This window comes from Daldinia vernicosa (genome assembly GCF_022497035.1).
Source record: "Daldinia vernicosa strain CBS 139.73 unplaced genomic scaffold F5Y00scaffold_4, whole genome shotgun sequence".
NCBI classification, from domain to species: domain Eukaryota; kingdom Fungi; phylum Ascomycota; class Sordariomycetes; order Xylariales; family Hypoxylaceae; genus Daldinia; species Daldinia vernicosa.
The window spans coordinates 279,340-297,518 of NW_025953920.1; the positions used below are offsets into that span (position 1 = coordinate 279,340).

Sequence of the window (18,179 nt, forward strand, 5' to 3'; positions counted from 1 at the left end):
TTTTTACGTGTTATGCTGAGACTCGTCATTGCATGCGTGAGTCTAGATAAGGGAGATCGAGGGAAGAGGAAAAAAGAGTGGGAATTACCAACCAATGAGACAAGTGTGAGTATGTATTGAGAAGAAACGTTGAAGATGGAACAATACGGAGAAGCCCACCAGTATCATAAGTTCGGAGATTTATTTCTTCTCTTCTTATTTGATGAGAGAGATCTGCGGGGGGGTATATGATAACGGTTGTCTTGGTTGTTTTCTTATTTTTTTTCTTGTTTCTCTGTAGATATTGTCTTACCACACCATCAATGGGCCGTCATTATATCTCCAGCAAGCTTCGTCTAATTTTTCTAGGGTTGTTGACCGTATAAAGTCATCAAAGCGAGATGGTTGCCGGGCGAATGGTGATTGATAAGAGGGAAGGACAATCCCGCTTTGTTCGTCTCCATTAACATAGTTCAATGGAATTTGGTACTGATGTCCGTGCTGCAAGTTCAGTTTTTAGTACAGTATCTACACCCGTGTTTTCATCTCATGCCGCATGTTTCACTCGTCCAGTAATATACGCTAACAAGGCATCAGAAACTAAACATTTCGGCGTTACCGTGTTACCGTGCTACAGTGTTACAGTGACACGGACGGGGTGTACAATGATTACAACGTTTCTTGTCACCGGCAGCAACGGCGCAAGATGACATGCAAGATTTAAGAGCAGTATCTTATCCGTTATGTAGCCGGTCCCTCGACTTGAAGGACATACCTTTATTAATGCAGCTAGCCCTTAACTATGCTATGTAGGTCTTAGTGGGTGGCCAGCCACTTTTATGTACACCTGCATGAACACGTTTTGTGGGGTTATTTCCTACCAGCCTATAAAAAATACGCCTAAGGACCCCCCTTTTCTTCTTTAGATCAGGAACAAACAAAACAAGGGACTCACCGCGCCCAAAGCGGAATTAAGCTGATAGAATTGGCTGCAGGAAAGGGGTTCGGTAGTTCCAGAGCTCTGATCCTTTTTAAAGCTTTTTTTCCTTTCTCTTTTAGTCAAGCCCTAACCCAACCGGCGTGTTGGATGGGACGAATATTTCTACGCGTTTTTCGCGATTGAGTACGTACCTACCTAAGGTACCTATGTACCTATTTAAGATCACGACAGATATGTAATAAGAGATAATCCTTTGTTATTGTTCAAGGTTCTACTGTCGTAATCCAAGTCAGACCCAACTTTCATCATCTATCCCATACAACCTATCAACCATAAAATTTAGCAAATTTATAAAAGATACCTAAGGAGACGGTAGGGAGCGACGCCAGCCTGCGCCAACATCGCGAACCACATGGAAAATGCGTAGATATTTCAAGTATTTCGAAAAGCGCGTGCAACGAGATCCTGCGAGAATCTAATGTAGTCAGGATCGATTGGGAGGTACATAGCCATTATGTACATTTAGCTTATAGCGATATGTGATATTCTACTATCATATCCACGAAGCTACCAACTTGAGTTGTCTCAAAGTATTAGATTCCAATGACGAGTCGACTCGTATGCGACACAAATCCTCTAATACGACATTCGTGCCTATGGCACAGCCCGCATTTTTTTCATAATACAATGAGTTGGCTGGGAATCTATCTATGATGATATTCGCGCCCAAGATCATGCCGCGACTCGCATCGTGCAACAGACTGTCATTAACATCCCCCCCTCCGGTAGCACTACATCGGCTCGACCTTTCCAGTAGTAAGCCGTAGGGCTAGCGCGAACAAGAAGGTCGCTACGCTGATCTCCTATCGTGAAGTCGTGCCGTATATGTAAGAGTAGAGTGATTTGGTTTCCGTCCTGGTATCTCCCGTCCCGTGGACTACCTACACACAACATCTTAACCCATCATCATACCCTCCCCCCCTATAAGAACAACCTCCAGACGCCCAGCCAAGCCAACCCCAACGACGTAGCCGCGATACCGAATCTCCGACTGCGCATACCGAACACGGATTTCCTCGCTATGATCTGCGCGCGGTTCTTCTCGAGTTCTCGCTGGCCGGAAAAGTAGCTATAAGCCGCTAGGCCGATAAACGCACCGCCTCCTATAGTTAGTCGTATATACATCAGCACACGGGCTCGGCGTAGTTATTTAGGTACCTAAGTTAGCAGGTACACGGTTAGAAATGCGCTGAACTGACCTACGACTCTGCAAGGGAGGCAGTCTTCGCCCCGATCCTGTTTCAGTAAGTCTTTGAGGTCCTCGGGCCTGTCGAGAGTGCCGACCGACGGCACTTTATCCTTGCTCATGGCGAAAGGTAGAGCGCGGCTTTAGTACCTAGGTGCGCTGAGGGCGGACAGAAGGAATTATTGTTAAAACCTTTGATAACGGCGATCTTTTTTTGAAAGTTGCTAAAACGCAGCTGAAAGTTGAATTGGACCGTGCACTTTTCAGAGCCCCGCTAAGCTTCCGTCTGGATCGACTTGCCCGAACATGTACACGGTACCTAACATAATCACTCCCGGAGCCGTAAAATCGGGGACAAGACGGCTTTCCATCAAAATATTGAGAGAATAATAATAGGAACCACGAATAATGTAGAACTTCAATCCAAATTTAATATAATTAATATTCACAAAGCTAGTATCAAAGCTTGAAGCTACTACTCGACGCAACCTTAGCCGCCTTTGCCTTATTACCTTCCATATCCACAATCTCGCCCTTCTTGTTGATAACCTTGACACCGCCCAGCTTGAGATCACCAAGAGTCTGTTTTTGTGCTTGGGCCTTCGCGCTCTTAGGCTTCTTATCTTCGAGGCCGCCAGCCTTCCGTATCCTTTCCTTCTCTCTCCTGCGTCTTCTAACCTTGTCCTCTCTGCTCATCTCTTCCTTAGCAACAGGTAAACCGCTCTTGGCAACCACCTCACCCTTTTCAGCAGTGTCCTTGCCAGCCTTATAGATTTCTTGTGGTGCCAGAGTATGGTCACCACCGCTAACGCCCTGAGAGGTCGTCGGTTGAGCGTCTTCCATGCTAATCGTTGCTACATCCGATACGACTGTAAGTGAGGGTGCGGCGGGCTTAGGTTTGTAGTGCCAGCTAGTGAGAGCATCGAGGCTTGCGCTAACTTCCTTCCACATCTGCTCAATTTCCTTCTCTTCTTTTCCAAGTTTCTCGTCAGCTTTGCTCACGTAAGAATCTGGATTTGCGTTCTTGACGTGTTCCTCCTCGTAGATCTCCGCAAGCGACTGTTTAGCTTTGGTGTCGTCCAGATCGACAAGTCCTCGTCTAGTATTGGACGAGAACTCAGAGGCATCAGGGCGTCGTTTAATGACTTCGTCAAATTCTTGGGCTAGAATACGACGTTTAATCATATCCTCAATGCTCTCGCTCACTTCAGCCGTAATGACCGGTACAGGCTTGCCCACGTGCTCAAAGTCGAGGTCCTCCCCTAATAAAGAGTTCATCGGCCTATCAGCAGCTTTAGCTTCTCCAGACATAGCCCATTGCCTCTTAGCTACATTTGCAGCTTCAAGCTGCCGAATCTCTTCTGCTAGCTTGGCCTGCCGCCTTTCGTGTGCCGATTTCCTGGATTTAGGGTCGCCCGCAGAAGCGTCAGAAAGAGCATCTTCCGAATCTTCTCTCTCTGATTCGTCTTCGAACAAATCTCGCCGGACATCCGCCATTGCTCGGTCAACGTCGTTGTCGTCTGGTCTTGTCGGCCGAGGCTCCCTGAACTGCTTGGCTTTGCTGTTTTTAGCCCCCTTCCGCTGCGGAGGGGCGAAGAAATCTTTATAATAGATCTCGTTAGCGTTTGAATCATCTTCACCATCCATTTCGTCGCCTTCTTCTTCGCTCTCTCCTTCTGGCGCATCTAGATCCATGTTACCGAAGGTTGGTCCCCCATCTTCCTCATCGTCTTCGATATCAGAAAGCATCTCGTCATCAACGTCATCAGTAGGTTTCTTACGCGCCTTTCCGTTACTGGAGGGCTTTATGGAGCGTGGGTCAGCATGCCAATCTACCTCATCGTCGTCGCTTGCACGATCGACATCCGGGTCTCCTCGGGCATCCGCATCCTCAAACAATTGGGTCTGTTTGTTGAATTCATCGATAGAAAAGAAACCATCGTTCAGACCGTTTGGATCTTCAACCAGCTCTTGCGAGGCCTCTTCGGGCTCATCTTCATCGTCGACCTCATCTTCTTCCTCATCGACGTCTTCCAGACCCCCCTCCATATCATTCTCTGATAATTCGGCATCATCCTCGAGGTCTTCCTCGTCTATCTCCTCATCTTCCTCGGAATCTTCTATAACTCCTTCTGAATCTTCGATCTCGGAGGCAGACTCGTAGTCAGCTGAATCCCCGTTAGGGACGTCCCCAACCGGTTGGTCGATACCGATATGCGCATCTCCGTTGATGCCGTTCATCTGGAGTTTCTTCTGATCTTCTAATTCTTGGAGTGCACTTTTCGAATCCTGCAGTGCGCTTGTGATAATTCTTCTTGCCTGTTGCCAAACTTGACCACTTTCGAACCCATCGACGTGAAGCTTCCTGATCTTTAGTATTTCGCCTTTGCCTAGTCCGTTCTCAGCCCGTTTCCGCTTCTTGCTGTCTTCCCTTTGGCGCTGCTGTTGTTCGTCGCATATTTGCCCAGCATATGCATCGAGTGTGGCCTTCGCAAGCTGCAACGAAGCATTCGGGATTGCAGAGGCTGGTTGTAGGAAGCTATGCCGGTTGCTGGATTTGATAGCCTCGAAAAGTTCCAGCATCTCTACGGCGCTAGATGGTCTTGAGGGGTCGACAAAAGAAGATAAAAATCCTACTGATGGCGCATGTGTTAAAGTATGTGAAGTTGAGGTCATGGAAGACGTAGTGCTATCAGGCCCCGCCATTGCTTGTTCCTCCAGCGAGGAGGGGAGGATGAATATAAATAAATAAATACTGGACTTCTCTTTAATCAATGGTTCGGCGAATTGAGAAAAATTGACCGGTTCAGAAAAACTTTCCTAGTTCTAGGATGAATCAAGGGACCCCACACGGTACGGTGTTTATCGATAAAAAAACTACCTAAAGTTAACGAGTCGTCCCACAATTTAGTTTCGGACCCTCTGACGGCATCGCCTCTCCAGCTCTCTCAGTTGTACCTTGAAATATTTACATACCCAATACCTAAGCCTTATCTTCTAGATCTAATGATGTGCATATCAACCCGGCCACCATGAACGGCGTAATAGAGGCGCTGCACATCTACGATGAGCATAAGTCAGTCCCCCCTTCCTCTCCCCCTTACAATAGTTATTATATTCTAGTTAAACTCTTTCCAAACTAACAATAACCGTATAGTCGTGCGATACTCTCTCATACCTATACCTCACGTCCTCTTTCGGCCGCCGTCCTTCTTCCCCTGTATCTCGAACATCCGGCTCCGAGACCCAACTTAATATACCTACCCAATACTAACCCTCCGACCCTTGTGTTTAGTCTTATACATGCAAATATACTTTACTTGGCCACTTCTTCTTCTGAGATAGAGCCTCTTCTCGTCCTCGAGTTCCTCCATCGCATAATCGACGCTCTTGAAGAGTTCCTCGGCGCGCCAGTCCTGGCGCATAAGATCGAAGCAAATTACGATGTCGTTGCTCAACTTCTTACTGAGATGTGCGATGCCGGTACTGTTAGCACTACAGAACCAAACGCATTGAGGGATGTGGTCGAAGTGGAAGGTTTACTAGGGAAGCTATTAGGTAGCATTAATCTGCCTGGTAAATCCCCTAGTAACTCGAGCACGCCGTCCCTCATAACCAATATTTCGCCAGCTCTTCCCTGGAGGCGAGCGAATGTGCGACATACATCAAATGAGCTCTACGCCGATATTGTAGAGACGCTGTCTGTTACTCTTGCACCATCTGGTAGGCCAATCGCTGCATATGCGAATGGTACTATTGCGTTTACATCTAAGGTATCCGGCGTCCCAGATATCCTCATAAATATCACTGGGCCCTCAGGGAAGCATAACCTGAACAGCGTTATGGAGCTACCAGTCTTCCACCCATGTGTACGATTAAACAGATGGAAGGAGAATCCGGGAGAACTGAGCTTCATACCTCCGGATGGACGCTTCATCCTCGCAGGCTATGAAGTGGATTTACTACCCTTCACCAACGGAAAGAGTGGGAATTTGAGTTCAAACAGCCTAAGACTTCCAGTAAATATCGAGGTCAAAACCGGGTTGGGATCAACCGGTTCAGACTTTGAAGTTCGGCTTAATATCAACAAGAACTTTGGGTCTTCTAGTTCTTCAATATCAGGGTTATCCGGTAGAGGCGGCGGCCCAGGTAACAGAGGATTCGGAGGACCACACCCAGGCTCGGCTGGCGCGCCACTATTGCAAGACCTTATCGTCTCGGTGCCGCTACCTTCGGAAGTTAGGAACCTTTCAGATATTCGACCGAGTAAAGGAGACGCTAGTTTTAATGCAGGAGATAGGGTATTGGAATGGCATATACCCACAAAGGAGCTTTCCACCGGGACATCTTACTATGGCCTTCGATGCTCAGTCCAGGGTCCATTAACTGAAGATCAAGAGGATACCGATCCTAATGGGTTCGGTTTCGGCAAGGACTATACTTACGACGAGCCATATCAAAGCAATGTCAATGAGAAGCCCAAAAATGGCGAGGGAAGCTCGGACAGTGAAAAGGACGCCAAAAGAATTGCCCAGAACAAGATCCTCATGCCAAGCTCTGCGTCTGTTAGCTTCTCCGTCAAGGGGTGGCTATCAAGTGGAATCAAGGTCGAGAGCATCCTCATCGACCCGAGAAAGAGTCGAGGTCTCGGCGAAGGAATAAAACCGTATAAGGGTGTAAAGTATCTTACTATTAGTAAGGGGGGCGTTGAGACTAGATGTTAAAGGGTACGTAGGGCATATTAACGGTTACATTTGGAGTCCCACTATCCAGTTATTGCTCCAACAATGCATTGCATGATTGCATGATCGGCGTTTTGGTGTGCATGCTGACAGGCTGAGGAGCTACAAGACATCACTACGCATAGATCAGCAGGGCGTCAAGCTAGGTGCTATTGGATGATTAGGTATCTCTATTCCCTTAAGATTATACCGGACTTTAGCAAATCCTCAAATAGAAAAACGGGGAAGTATCACGACGACTACTCTGCCGCTGAAGTTTATATTTAACCTAGTGAAATTGTTTTAACGGATATCTTCGGGTGTATATAACCTACGAGGTAGATACATGGTACATGTACTAAGCTAGATCCGGGGAAGAATGTGGGGAACCTAAGGACCTTGGCAATTGCGGGCAGCTTCCATACCTAGCATCTGTCGAACAAGGGCCGAGGTAGCTGAAGGTACCTAAGGTATGTACCTCAATACCTCAACAACATATGATGTAGAGTCATCAATCGAAGCTTCGACCTTACAACTTCTTAACCTTTGCTCCTTTAACCCGAATATCCTTTGCAACAATTACTATTCTACCTTCTTGCTCCAACGGCTTAGCCAGGGTTCACATTCGATGATTGTGAGAATTGGTCGCCGCAGCGCAAACGTAGCTGGCCTGCGGTGATGAGTATGCTTATTTCCCCGTTGCGCCGGCCCATCCGCGCCGTGGGTAGGGTATGTCGCCGATTCAGCTTAACCAATCTTCCCAGTCCGACGGTATACCCTATGGGCCCAATTGGCTGTCGAAACTATGTATCAACAACAGGAAAGAGGCCGCGGACTGCTATCTTCTTTCCAGGTCAGGATTCCAATGAATACCCTCGAGAACCAAACTAATTAGCTCTGCCGTTATTACAGGCCAAGGAGTCCAGAAAGTCGGAATGCTTACGCCCTGGATCGAAGCCTTCCCAGCTAGAGCCGCGCAAATAATTGATGAGATTGATAGTTGTATGGGATACAAGCTATCAGACATAATACAAAATGGTCCGAGCCGAGTACTTACCGCAACACCCAACGCCCAGCCGGCGATCATGGCAACCTCCATTCTCATTCTCCGCATTCTCGAGAATGAATTTAATTTCGATATCTCTAAGCGAGTGGACGTATCGCTCGGGCATTCACTGGGCGAATTTGCAGCTTTAGTGGCAGCTGGTGTATTAGAATTCGAGGACGCTTTATATATGGTGCGCAAACGCGCGGAGGCTATGGCGGAGGCTACCCAGAAGGCCAAGGGAAAATACGGAGGAGAATATGGCATGGTAGCCGTCGTTACGGAGCCTGAGTATTTAACGCAACTGATCGAGGCTATAGACGACTTCGTGGGATATCGCAGTGCCGGCGCGAGGAGTGAGAGCGCCGACTCCATGAAGCCCATCGACCAAGTGCTTATTGCAAATATCAACAGCAAGAACCAGATTGTGCTGAGCGGGAATATACAGAGGATCAAGGAACTAACAGCTCACGTCCGACAATTCCTTGGCCACGACCCTAGAGCGGTTCGATTAAATAGCGACAGTCCATTCCACAGTCCACTCATGAGACCAGCAGTCGCCGTGATGCGAGAACTAGTCTCGAGGAAGAGTAGAGTAAAGGGCCGCGAAGAGAAAGATGTCATCACGTTTCCGGGCCGGCTACAATGTATAAGCAACGTGAGTGCACGACCATTCGAAGACGCCGCGGATGTGAAAGACCTCCTGGCGCGACAATGTCTTGAAACCGTCAATTGGTGGGACAGCATCAAGTATCTGGATCAAGAGCAGAAGGTTAGAAGGTGGATCGGTATTGGGCCTGGAAAGGTTGGTAGGAACCTTGTAGGAAAGGAGGTGGGCATGCGCGGGATGGACTCGGTTAAAGGGGGCGGCGTCTGGGCCATCACCGATCCAGTCGATATCGAGGATGTCCTAAAAGGATTGGAAGAGACTGAGTTACTACAAGAGGAAGAAGAAGAGGAATAGTAACGTATCAGATGCTAAGAAAAACGAAACCGAAAAAAAGAAGGTGTCTTATAGACGACGTCCTATGATGGTAGGAGGTGGTATTAGATCTCTCAAGGTTCATCGAGCCTTTTAAAAATAACTATGTGCTATTACATTGTAGGTACCTAGATATCATGCTAGATAAGGTTACGTACGGACGTCATAAAGACGATAGATACCGCTCGAATAATAAACATTTACATTGAGTCCTCACATTTACCTTTCCGTTATATTTAATTTTTAAACCCCTGGAGGTGTTATGCCCCCCCTTTTGATTCACTGAAGACCAAATAGTGGGGCAGTCTTAAGCTCATTATCGATAGCCCAACTTCATTAAATCGAAGCACTCAACCATCTGTACATCTTTCCATCTTCCCGATCCAAACGTATACACAGGAGCGCAAAACCGGCAGCACATGTAGTCATGGCGACCACAATACCTTCTATAGCCTGTCTGGGCGTCATAGGGCGAAATGTATGTTCATTTATTATCCTTCCCCCCGCCCTAATACGCAATCCCATTCACCCATTTCCACTCCGAGAAACCATCTAAACTATGTACTACTCCGACCACCACCATCGCTCCTCGCTAACATCAAAACGCAACTAGAACAACCCCCTCCACATAACCATATTCCCCTCCTACGACCCCGCGAGCAACACCCGCGCCCCCCTGCGCACGCCCCTGCAATTCTCCCTCCTCCTCAGCAGCACCCTCGACATCTTCGAAACGCGCGCCCGCCGCGCCGGCGCCGCTCCCACCACCACCACCACCAGCAGCACTGCCACCACACCCATTCTCACCGGCGATTTCGGCCTCCTGCACGCCGTAGACGAGCGTCTGGCCGCGTACGGCTTCGAGACGAACACGGGCGTCAAGTTCGTCGCCGTGGTCGATATGCGGGGCCGGGTGGCTGGAGGAGCTGGCGGCTCCGCGGGGATCGTTAGAGGCGGCGTCGGGCTTAGGGAGACGGAGCTGCGCGTCGTGTTCCGCGCTATGCAGACCGCGTACGTCCGGCTGCTGCAGAATCCGTTCTACGACCCCGACGAGCATGCGCCGCTGGTGTTGCCGCCGGGGGGCGGCGTTGGCGGGAAGAGGATTACGAGTCGGAAGTTTGCGGAGGAGATGAGGCGGATTGGGGAAGGGTGGGCGCCTGGGTTGGCGAATTTGTAAGTTGGGTGGAGGGGAGGGGGAGATAGGTGAAAAAAGATGAAGGGCGAGTTTTCTGGGTTTAGGAGAGCGTGGCTGTTCGGGTGCGCATGCATGTGTAGTGGCGTTATGGACGGGCAATAAAGCATGGAGTCTAGGCGTTTGGTATTTGGTACCTCGTTTATATGGTGATGCGCATTTATGTACGCGCTCTATCTAGATATGATATACACAATTCTACAGATTAGATCCCTACTTCTGGCCGTGACTTTTCGCCTGGCCCTCCCCCGAGAAGGCCTTCTTTAAATATTCGAGGCGTAGCCGTTGTAGACCTGCCGGTTCTTCGAGCTCTACTGACGGTCCCATGCTAGCATCATCCCCTCGGACAACTGGCGAGGCTGACCATGGCCGTGGCTTCGAAACCGGCGAGCCTTCCCAGTGCCGTGCTTCTGGAGGAAGTGGCTGCCACCAGTTATCCCCTGTGCGGCTATGCCATTGGGCTCCGCAGAGTTCCCAGAGGCGACTTGTGGCTCGTTTGTAGGCAAATCGTTCATCCTCTCCAGTAAATGCGCTAGTGTTACTAAAGTCTACTTTGGACTTTTGCTCTACGCCAAAGTCGGAATCCTGATCCGGATCATAGTCCGTATTTCTCGAGTCGGTATACGACGAGATATTCGGCCTGAAAGGCGACGTCGTATCTTGGTAAACCTCGGCAACCGTCTCGGAGTGTATTACGTCTCCGTCAATAATCTCGCTTCCTTTAAAAACATCTCGCTTCGCGGGTGAGGGGACAACCTTCGCTTCCGGGAAAAATAGATCGTCGGGAGCGGCCTCGGCCCGGATAACTAATTTACACCTCGCTTCATACAACGCGTCTAATAACGTAATCAGTCTTCTTGCCTCGTTCTTTTTGAGAATCGTTAAGATGGGCACGCCATCGATGATGAATGTATGAAAAGTCGAGGCCATCGTAATATAGTCGGCTGGTCCGAAGGAGGAGACGAGGTCCTTAAAGTCCCATAAAACAGATCCGCCGTAATGCCGAGGAATAGTGATAGCCCGGCCGTAAACGGTCACTGTTAAGGACTCCCAAGGTATTTCGTGCTTTTTAGGAGGCGAAATCAAGCTGTTCAACGTTTCCATCCATAGAGCTTCATCTGTTTCACCCATGAGGAAGTAATTCCTTGGCGTTGTGATGGATAGGCTTGATTCGCCCGTTTCCCCAGTCTGTGTATCAGATAGCACTGTCGCGGAAGTCATTGCTGACTCGTTAGATATAGAATTCTCGATAGGGGTCTTAACACGTTGGCTCAGTAACTCGCTAGCTTCACGACGCCTCCAGTCTTTACCTCCTTCCATTTGCCAGAATTCGCATCTTGCTTTCAAAACTTCAAGAAACGATGCAAAATCACTAGTAGAACCGAATAGTTCCCCTCTTCCGCGAGTCTGTCTTAACCCCAAGGCTTGACTTATGAGACTGCCAGCTGTGGGAGGAACATATTCGACTCCGGTAGCCTTTTCTAGCTCATCTGGCATACGATTTGATGAAGCAACGAGGACGCCGCCTAGTTGAAAGAATGCAATAAAGAGATTACTGAGGATTTTGCTTGCCGCTCTATCCGGGAGTTGAAACTCGTCCAGGAAGAGAATTGGCGACTTCTCAACCATATCCTTAGCCATCCATAACAACGAATATTCCTGGTCACCTTGGTCCAGACGTGAATGTGATTTTCGATAACGCTCAAGCTGAGACAGCGTGTACAGCATGAAAGTATTAAAATGCCATCGCCGTTTGCGGCTTGTAGGTAATCCATCAGCTAGGAGGTCAAGCAGCATCGACTTGCCGGTGCCCACTTCACCTGATAGGAATAAGCCTTGCGGTGAATCTATTTGAATCGCCTCTTCGTGGCTCGTGAGAACTTTTATAAGAGCCAAGGTATCCTTACTCTCATTGCGAGCGAAGAACCGAGAAAATAGGGGGTTGCGCCAGATAGGATGGCTCTCGACTGCGAGAGCGCGCGACGGGTCCTTATCTTCCTTTCTAACGCTGTCTAGGGCACTGGTAATGGCTTTTAATCTAACACGGTACTCATGTGATGGTGAATAATCCTTGAGCCGATGATAGACCTTTTGAAGATGAATTGCTAACCGATGCTGAGCAGCATCGGGGGAACAGACCCCAGTCGCTAGTAGTGACTGATACTTCACTAGGGGATCTGTAATCGTAACTGAACTGATGCTTCGTCTCATCTTGGGTTCTTGTATGATACCAGTATCCCTTCCAGATGACGGGCACGATATGTAGCCTAAGCTTATATATATATAATTGCCAGGGGTAGCTCCCCGGGATTACTTGGCTACCATGGAGGGATTAGGAATTACATACAAGCGAAAAAAAGTCCAACCCCCAAGTAGAGTAGAGTATAGCATCAATGCTAAACATCTAATGGAGATATCCAGATTCCAGGCTACTAAACTTTTAACATCTTCCAGTCAACAGGGAAGTGATAAGCATTTTTTTTTCGAGAGGGCAAACTTGCAATATTCACTTTCCTAAAGAGGCAAATGAAGAAATAATAGATTGAGGTTGTCGTTGTCGTTATTAAAGTCGAGGCTCAAACAATCCTGACATCAGAAGTTGCCCCGGATTTGTTAAGTCCTTGCGATTGGTTGCTTTGGTTGCTTGGCCCTTGCTAAAGCTGCCAACGCACGAGCCACATGACGGTTGCAAAAGCATTTGATCCGTCTCTGCTCGTCCACAAGCGGCAAGCATAGGGGTCTTGAAGTTTCTAAAACGGTCTAGCTTCAGCCGCGCCTGCATTGAACCTCTGACTTGTATTGATGATACATATAAATTCTATGTACCTTTACGTAGCACCCTTGCACCCTGAGCAACTAAGCAAAGTTACTGGTAAATGCCAGGGTTACGTAGCTCCAGCTAACCTAATTCCAGTGAGTTAGGTATGTGTTTTTTTTCCCTTCTTCCTCCGTTCCCTACAGGTACCCAGCCAAGGTGAAGCAACGGCCCAATCAATCGTAGCCAAACATTTGTCGGCCTCGTCATTCTTTCGCGAACGAAGGCTTCCACCATTCAATCTTCATCTTTTTTTTTTTTACACCTTCACACCTCTCACCTTCTCCAACATTTTATCCACGCCCACGCCCACGCCCACGACTTCTTCCGCCTCCTCACGATGAGCACGTATTTTCTACATCAATCGGTCCATCGATAATAACGGATTTTCCTCATCGCTAAAAAGTATTCGATTGCATCCTTGTTTCGATTCCTGTTGTTCATCCTAAGGACTCATCTTGCAGAATTGTTGCATCATGTTTTCGGCTACCGTCAACGGCGCTGAAAATCCGTCGCCTGCCTTAACGGCAACCCGTGGCCGACGACGTCAACGACCCGTGAGCTCAGATAACTCGGTGCAGCAACCCAAAGCGAAGCGACCGAGAATACCATTGAACGATCAAACCTTCGCGAATCCTATTGCTACTCCTATTGCTACTCCTGAGACGTACGAAGTCAAATCCGCGAAACCTCCGATAGTCGATTTGAAGCAAGACGGAATTGAGGAATCGCCTGCACCGAAGCAAGAACTCAGTTTTCGATCGAGGAAAGTTCGACCAAGCGAACGTCTTAGCAAGGGGGATGGTAGTACGCTTTTAGTAAGTTGTACTAGCAAAAAGCTCCCGTCGAGCTTGAGTTTAAATGACTGACACGTCCGTCAACAACCTAGTCAACCAATATCGCATTTGATGTTCGGAAACTCCCAGCTCTACCTGATCGATTAAAGCTGGACACTGGTAGTATGTTATCTCTTCACCGCTCGTCAATTCGTCGACTTTCTATAATCACTAACTATATCACTAACTCTATCGCGTAGGTCGTCAGCATGGTTCCGTCGATAGTTCCACAGGATATGCCCTAAGCATCTCTCATACTCATGCCATCGTCTGGCCATATGCGGCGCCCGCCCAGTCTCCTGAATCTTTCACCTTTGCATTGCCGTATCCCTCGAAGTCCTCGAGCGACCTCTTACCCCTAGGCGCGCTCGTCCCTCCGTCCGCCTCCTCTTCCGAGCCGGGTTTAGTAGTAGTAATGCCTACTAGCGGTAAGGTGACCTACTGGGAATCGATATCGAGCGCGACGACACTGGATTTCATACGCCAACAGCAAAATGGCGTCGAAGGTTCTATCACGGGAATGTTTTCCGGAGAGGCTGTTATTCAGATCACCCAGGCCGAATCCGCGGCTGGTTTCATCCTTGCATTTAGTAGTGGACGCCTGGCATACTTAAGCGTCCGAGACACGCATGGCCGCCCGAAAATCTCGACACAGTTCCTGCGCACTAACCTTGGCCCTGCTAGCAGCGGGTTCTTTGGAAGTCTCCGACATGCGCTGTCACAGACTGCTTCTCAGGGAGATATCGCTGCCGTACGTTCAGAAAAGTCATCCAAGCAAGGCGAGTGTACTGTCGTTGCTGTTACGTCGAAAGGTCGCCTGCATTCTTGGAGGGTGCACCGGGGAGGCCACCATGACCTTCTGGTTGAGGTAGATGCTCGCAACACTATCCTCGGAGCTCTCCAGCAGATGGACAGCGTAAGCGCCAAACTACCTGCCGAGTCGCTAAAGATACTCGACTTCTGTTTCGTACCCAAGGGCGTAGAGGAAAAGTATAACGAGATGAGTCAGCTTCGTGAACCCTCTGAGTCTGAGGATCAGCAACACTTGGTACTCCTTGCTTCGTTATCTAATAAGCAAGGATGGCGTTATACGCTTATTGAAGTTGTATTGTATCCCGGGCTTTCGTCAGAAAGCCCCATCGATGTTGGCATGGTTCGACCGATATCTGCTTACTCTACCGCACCAGATTCCTCGGCTCTTTCTAAGCCTCGACTTTATCTTCCTCGACCAAATATCATTGCTTTTCTTGTCTTCGACCACGCCGCCGTGATAGCCTCAATTGCCCAACCCCCTGACTCGCCCGATTCACAAATACTCGAAGACAACCATATCATACCCGCATCTTTCGAGGACGTCGTTGATCTGCGTACGGACCCTACACTCGAGATTGTTGGCTCCGGAACCGAAGAGCCCAAGACCCAAGGTTTCGGTGCTGGTGCCGGTGAAGGGAGAGTTCCTCGTATCAGACCTAAGAACCCCGCCGCTATACTCTTAGTTCGAGGTGCAGGTACTCTCCGTATTGCATTAACGGATGTTGAACGATTCGCAAGTGAGAAGCCTCCGGAGGTTACAGCCAAAGCCAAGCTTGAGCAGGCCGTATTTTTCGGTGTTAAAGAGAATAACCCCCTCGTATTCGATAGACAACATGGCCTTCGTTTCACCGATGCGGAATATGGTGCTGCTGCTCTAGAGTTGAGCCGAGAGATTCTCACATCCACCGGCAAACATTTTTCAACTCTAGCCGCACGGGTCGATACCAACATCAAGGAGCGTGTGCAGTACTTAGAGAAGATAATGACACAGATCGCAAGCCTCAAAGTGAACCTCGATCGCGTTACAAAATGGCAGTTACTTTGGAACGCGGAGAAACTACATGTTGCTAACGTTATCTGGCACAAGCACGAAGAGTTTACCACTATGCGACCTGCAGCTTCGAAAAAGAGCATCGTTGCCGAAATCGTCGAGTACATCCGATCCGAGGAAAAGTCTGAACCGAACGCCGCGAAAGGGGAAGTCGATGAGCTGCGTCACTGGTTCATTCGCGATGTTGATCGTATGCAAATATTCATTGCTTGGGCTTACGAAGTTATAAAACACAATTCCAAGGCCAACTTAGACCAAGCATCTCTAACGCGGTTGATATACGAAGCTGCAGAGATTTACAATAGCGCAATACGAGACGCCTTCACATTCCGCACAAGGAACCTTCAACTCTACGGTCTGGCCGGTGAGAAGATGGACCACGGGATTTTAGCTAGCGATTATGTTGGGCTCCCGACTCCCTGGACCTGCCACCCCTTCATCGCCAACAATGTAAAGAGGCAAGTGGAACTGTCTACCGAGTGGGTTAAGCAACACTGGTCAGCAGATTCCGAAGGGCAAAGCGCCATGGTTCTGAAGACTCGCGAGCTCTTACCACAAATGACTGAAGTCTACTTAACTGTCGTTCAAGAATTATCTCGATCATACCTCGCCAGCGACGACCCGAAGAAGGCCGCGGATGGTCAGAAGTACGCGAGCATCTATGCGCAGGACCGCCATGACAAGGTCGTCCTTCTAGCTCAGACTGAAAACTGGGAGGCTGGAATTAGGATTGCGGAGAACCATGATTCCCTTCCTGCGCTCGCAGAGATTCTCACTCGTGAAATCGACGGACTTCGACACCAACTTGAAACACCAGGCCTATCACCCGAGCGTCTCGAAAGTTTGGAGGCCAAGATGACTGCAAAAGAAGAGCAAGTGCGTGAGTACTTCATAACATATGGCAAAGACTTTGCCTTCCCATTTTACGAGTACCTATTCACTACGTTCGGGGTCGATGCCCTGCTCGAGTATGATGGGGATAAGAAGTTCAAGACGATGTATCTTCGGACCAAACCAGAATTGGCCAAAGTTTCTTGGATTAACGATATTATCGGCGAAGAGGACATTGACCATGCCGCTGACACGCTTCTCGACCTTGGATTGGCGCGCGAGCAGCAGGTCTGGAACAAGAAGATCGAGTTGAGTTTAGGCAAGCTAGCTAGGATGGCCGAATCGTCCCGGCCGTCTAGCAAAGCATCTATGAGCATACAAGATGCGAGTATCAACGGGACAGCTGAGGATGCTCAGGTGGACGCCATTGATAAAGAACTTGCCATCATTGGTGTTCAGGACGACCTATACAACACTCAAATCCGCCCGGTGATCAGTGTAGCGCTCGAAGGGGAAGAGTTGAGCCTTGTACAAGAAACGTTCGCGCTCAAGATACCCAAGAAGTATAAAATACTCTCGCAGATATTTGACGACGCATTACGACGGCTCTTGAACCACGAGGCTCTGGACCCACTCACGCTCATTGACCTGCTTACATTGATTACTCTACCACAGGAGACGAAGGAACACATGCCTGACCAATTTTTCTCGGCTCTTAGCGTAGCTTATAACGGCCTCACTGGCGCAGAGCGTGTACAAGCCGAGCGACTTATATGGCGCAGATGCTTCCTAAGAGAAGACTGGACGCAACTCAACAACACTACACTCAAGAACGACAATGATATCGTAGAGGTCCTTGGTCAGACGGACCTTTTCCAGTTCTACTGTACACTATATGCGAATCGTAAGTAAAAATGAACAAGATGCTTAGTAGTTGTACTAACGAGGAAAATAGAGCAAAGTGGCGGGGACAAGAACGATTATCGGCGGCTGTCTCCATCGGAGGTCGCCGGGGTGTATACGGAAACTCTTGACAGGCGATTTGAGAAAATGGAGAAAAGCTATCGCGAGAAAGTACTAGAGGCGATGAGGTGGGAGGATAACAACCTGCTTAAGCATATCGAAAAGCACCGGTTGGAGCAATGGGCCAAGGAAACACGGAAATATGCTGAGGAAGCCGTCGACCAGCAGTATGACGAAACTACTGCCGCTGGAGCAGCGCTGAGCCCGCCCAGATCGGGTTCTGCACGAAGGCAAGCTAAGTCGTTGGACAACGTGAATGGCAAAAACGGCACACACTAGACGTATTCATCATTAGGACAGCGAGTCCCACGAGAAGTTTAATGCACAGGAGCGTCGGAGTTATTTGAAAATTTCATTTCTTGTACCATACTGCATATGCTCGTTTGTTTATATAATTGCCGTGAGGCACGGGCAAAGGGAAAAGTTGACGAGAATAAGGGAGGAGCATCATCCACGGCTAGGTTTCCTTCACGCAAGAACACGATACCGAGGCTTTTATGTAGCGTATCCAGGGGTAGCTTCGCTAACTCTCGCTTAAGCCGATATTCTTTTCTATTCTGTTGTAATTTGTGTTAACCGCTGCTCGTCATTCAAATGACTGAGGGTTTTAGTCTAATGGTGACATTCGTTGCTTGAAATAGCAACTCGAGTACCTTGTTGGAAGCTTGTAATATCAAGAAGCGATAGTTTCTTATTAGTTATTTA

The 18,179-nt window shown here is 48.7% G+C and overlaps 6 protein-coding genes across 6 annotated transcripts; 3 read left to right on the plus strand and 3 right to left on the minus strand.

The window, feature by feature from the left end:
* Positions 1-1,219: 1,219 nt before the first annotated feature.
* On the minus strand, positions 1,220-2,465 carry F5Y00DRAFT_225463 (uncharacterized protein). The gene is made up of 2 exons (XM_048006167.1): positions 2,179-2,465; positions 1,220-2,082 (listed from the first exon to the last, which is right to left on the minus strand). The coding sequence occupies exons 1-2, from the start codon at positions 2,285-2,287 to the stop codon at positions 1,901-1,903; spliced, it is 291 nt and encodes a 96-aa protein (XP_047869036.1). The 5' UTR covers positions 2,288-2,465; the 3' UTR covers positions 1,220-1,900.
* Positions 2,466-2,589: 124 nt separating this feature from the next.
* Positions 2,590-4,981, minus strand: F5Y00DRAFT_225464 (Mpp10 protein). Its single transcript, XM_048006168.1, has one exon. It carries the CDS (start codon positions 4,869-4,871, stop codon positions 2,625-2,627), a length of 2,247 nt encoding a protein of 748 aa, XP_047869037.1. The 5' UTR covers positions 4,872-4,981; the 3' UTR covers positions 2,590-2,624.
* A 117-nt stretch (positions 4,982-5,098) lies between these two features.
* Positions 5,099-7,370, plus strand: F5Y00DRAFT_225465 (Mu homology domain-containing protein). The gene is made up of 2 exons (XM_048006169.1): positions 5,099-5,241; positions 5,323-7,370. Exons 1-2 carry the CDS (start codon positions 5,198-5,200, stop codon positions 6,887-6,889), a joined length of 1,611 nt encoding a protein of 536 aa, XP_047869038.1. The 5' UTR covers positions 5,099-5,197; the 3' UTR covers positions 6,890-7,370.
* A 1,740-nt stretch (positions 7,371-9,110) lies between these two features.
* On the plus strand, positions 9,111-10,097 carry F5Y00DRAFT_225470 (snare-like protein). The gene is made up of 2 exons (XM_048006170.1): positions 9,111-9,391; positions 9,527-10,097. The coding sequence occupies exons 1-2, from the start codon at positions 9,341-9,343 to the stop codon at positions 10,088-10,090; spliced, it is 615 nt and encodes a 204-aa protein (XP_047869039.1). The 5' UTR covers positions 9,111-9,340; the 3' UTR covers positions 10,091-10,097.
* On the minus strand, positions 10,098-12,703 carry F5Y00DRAFT_225471 (AFG1-like ATPase-domain-containing protein). Its single transcript, XM_048006171.1, has one exon. It carries the CDS (start codon positions 12,314-12,316, stop codon positions 10,319-10,321), a length of 1,998 nt encoding a protein of 665 aa, XP_047869040.1. The 5' UTR covers positions 12,317-12,703; the 3' UTR covers positions 10,098-10,318.
* Positions 12,704-13,277: 574 nt separating this feature from the next.
* F5Y00DRAFT_132364 (Nup133 N terminal like-domain-containing protein) lies at positions 13,278-18,179 on the plus strand. The gene is made up of 4 exons (XM_048004229.1): positions 13,278-13,738; positions 13,810-13,879; positions 13,957-17,355; positions 17,407-18,179. Exons 1-4 carry the CDS (start codon positions 13,397-13,399, stop codon positions 17,751-17,753), a joined length of 4,158 nt encoding a protein of 1,385 aa, XP_047869041.1. The 5' UTR covers positions 13,278-13,396; the 3' UTR covers positions 17,754-18,179.

Coding starts and splice junctions, on each gene's coding strand:
- F5Y00DRAFT_225463 (XM_048006167.1), bottom strand. CDS start 2,287: ATGAGCAAGGATAAAGTGCCGTCGGTCGGCACTCTCGACAGGCCCGAG. Junction 2,083..2,178: donor CCTCCCTTGCAGAGTCGTAG/GTCAGTTCAGCG, acceptor GACTAACTATAG/GAGGCGGTGCGTTTATCGGC.
- F5Y00DRAFT_225464 (XM_048006168.1), bottom strand. CDS start 4,871: ATGGCGGGGCCTGATAGCACTACGTCTTCCATGACCTCAACTTCACAT.
- F5Y00DRAFT_225465 (XM_048006169.1), top strand. CDS start 5,198: ATGAACGGCGTAATAGAGGCGCTGCACATCTACGATGAGCATAA. Junction 5,242..5,322: donor CACATCTACGATGAGCATAA/GTCAGTCCCCCC, acceptor ATAACCGTATAG/TCGTGCGATACTCTCTCATA.
- F5Y00DRAFT_225470 (XM_048006170.1), top strand. CDS start 9,341: ATGGCGACCACAATACCTTCTATAGCCTGTCTGGGCGTCATAGGGCGA. Junction 9,392..9,526: donor TGGGCGTCATAGGGCGAAAT/GTATGTTCATTT, acceptor AAACGCAACTAG/AACAACCCCCTCCACATAAC.
- F5Y00DRAFT_225471 (XM_048006171.1), bottom strand. CDS start 12,316: ATGAGACGAAGCATCAGTTCAGTTACGATTACAGATCCCCTAGTGAAG.
- F5Y00DRAFT_132364 (XM_048004229.1), top strand. CDS start 13,397: ATGTTTTCGGCTACCGTCAACGGCGCTGAAAATCCGTCGCCTGCCTTA. Junction 13,739..13,809: donor GGGATGGTAGTACGCTTTTA/GTAAGTTGTACT, acceptor TCAACAACCTAG/TCAACCAATATCGCATTTGA. Junction 17,356..17,406: donor CTGTACACTATATGCGAATC/GTAAGTAAAAAT, acceptor CGAGGAAAATAG/AGCAAAGTGGCGGGGACAAG.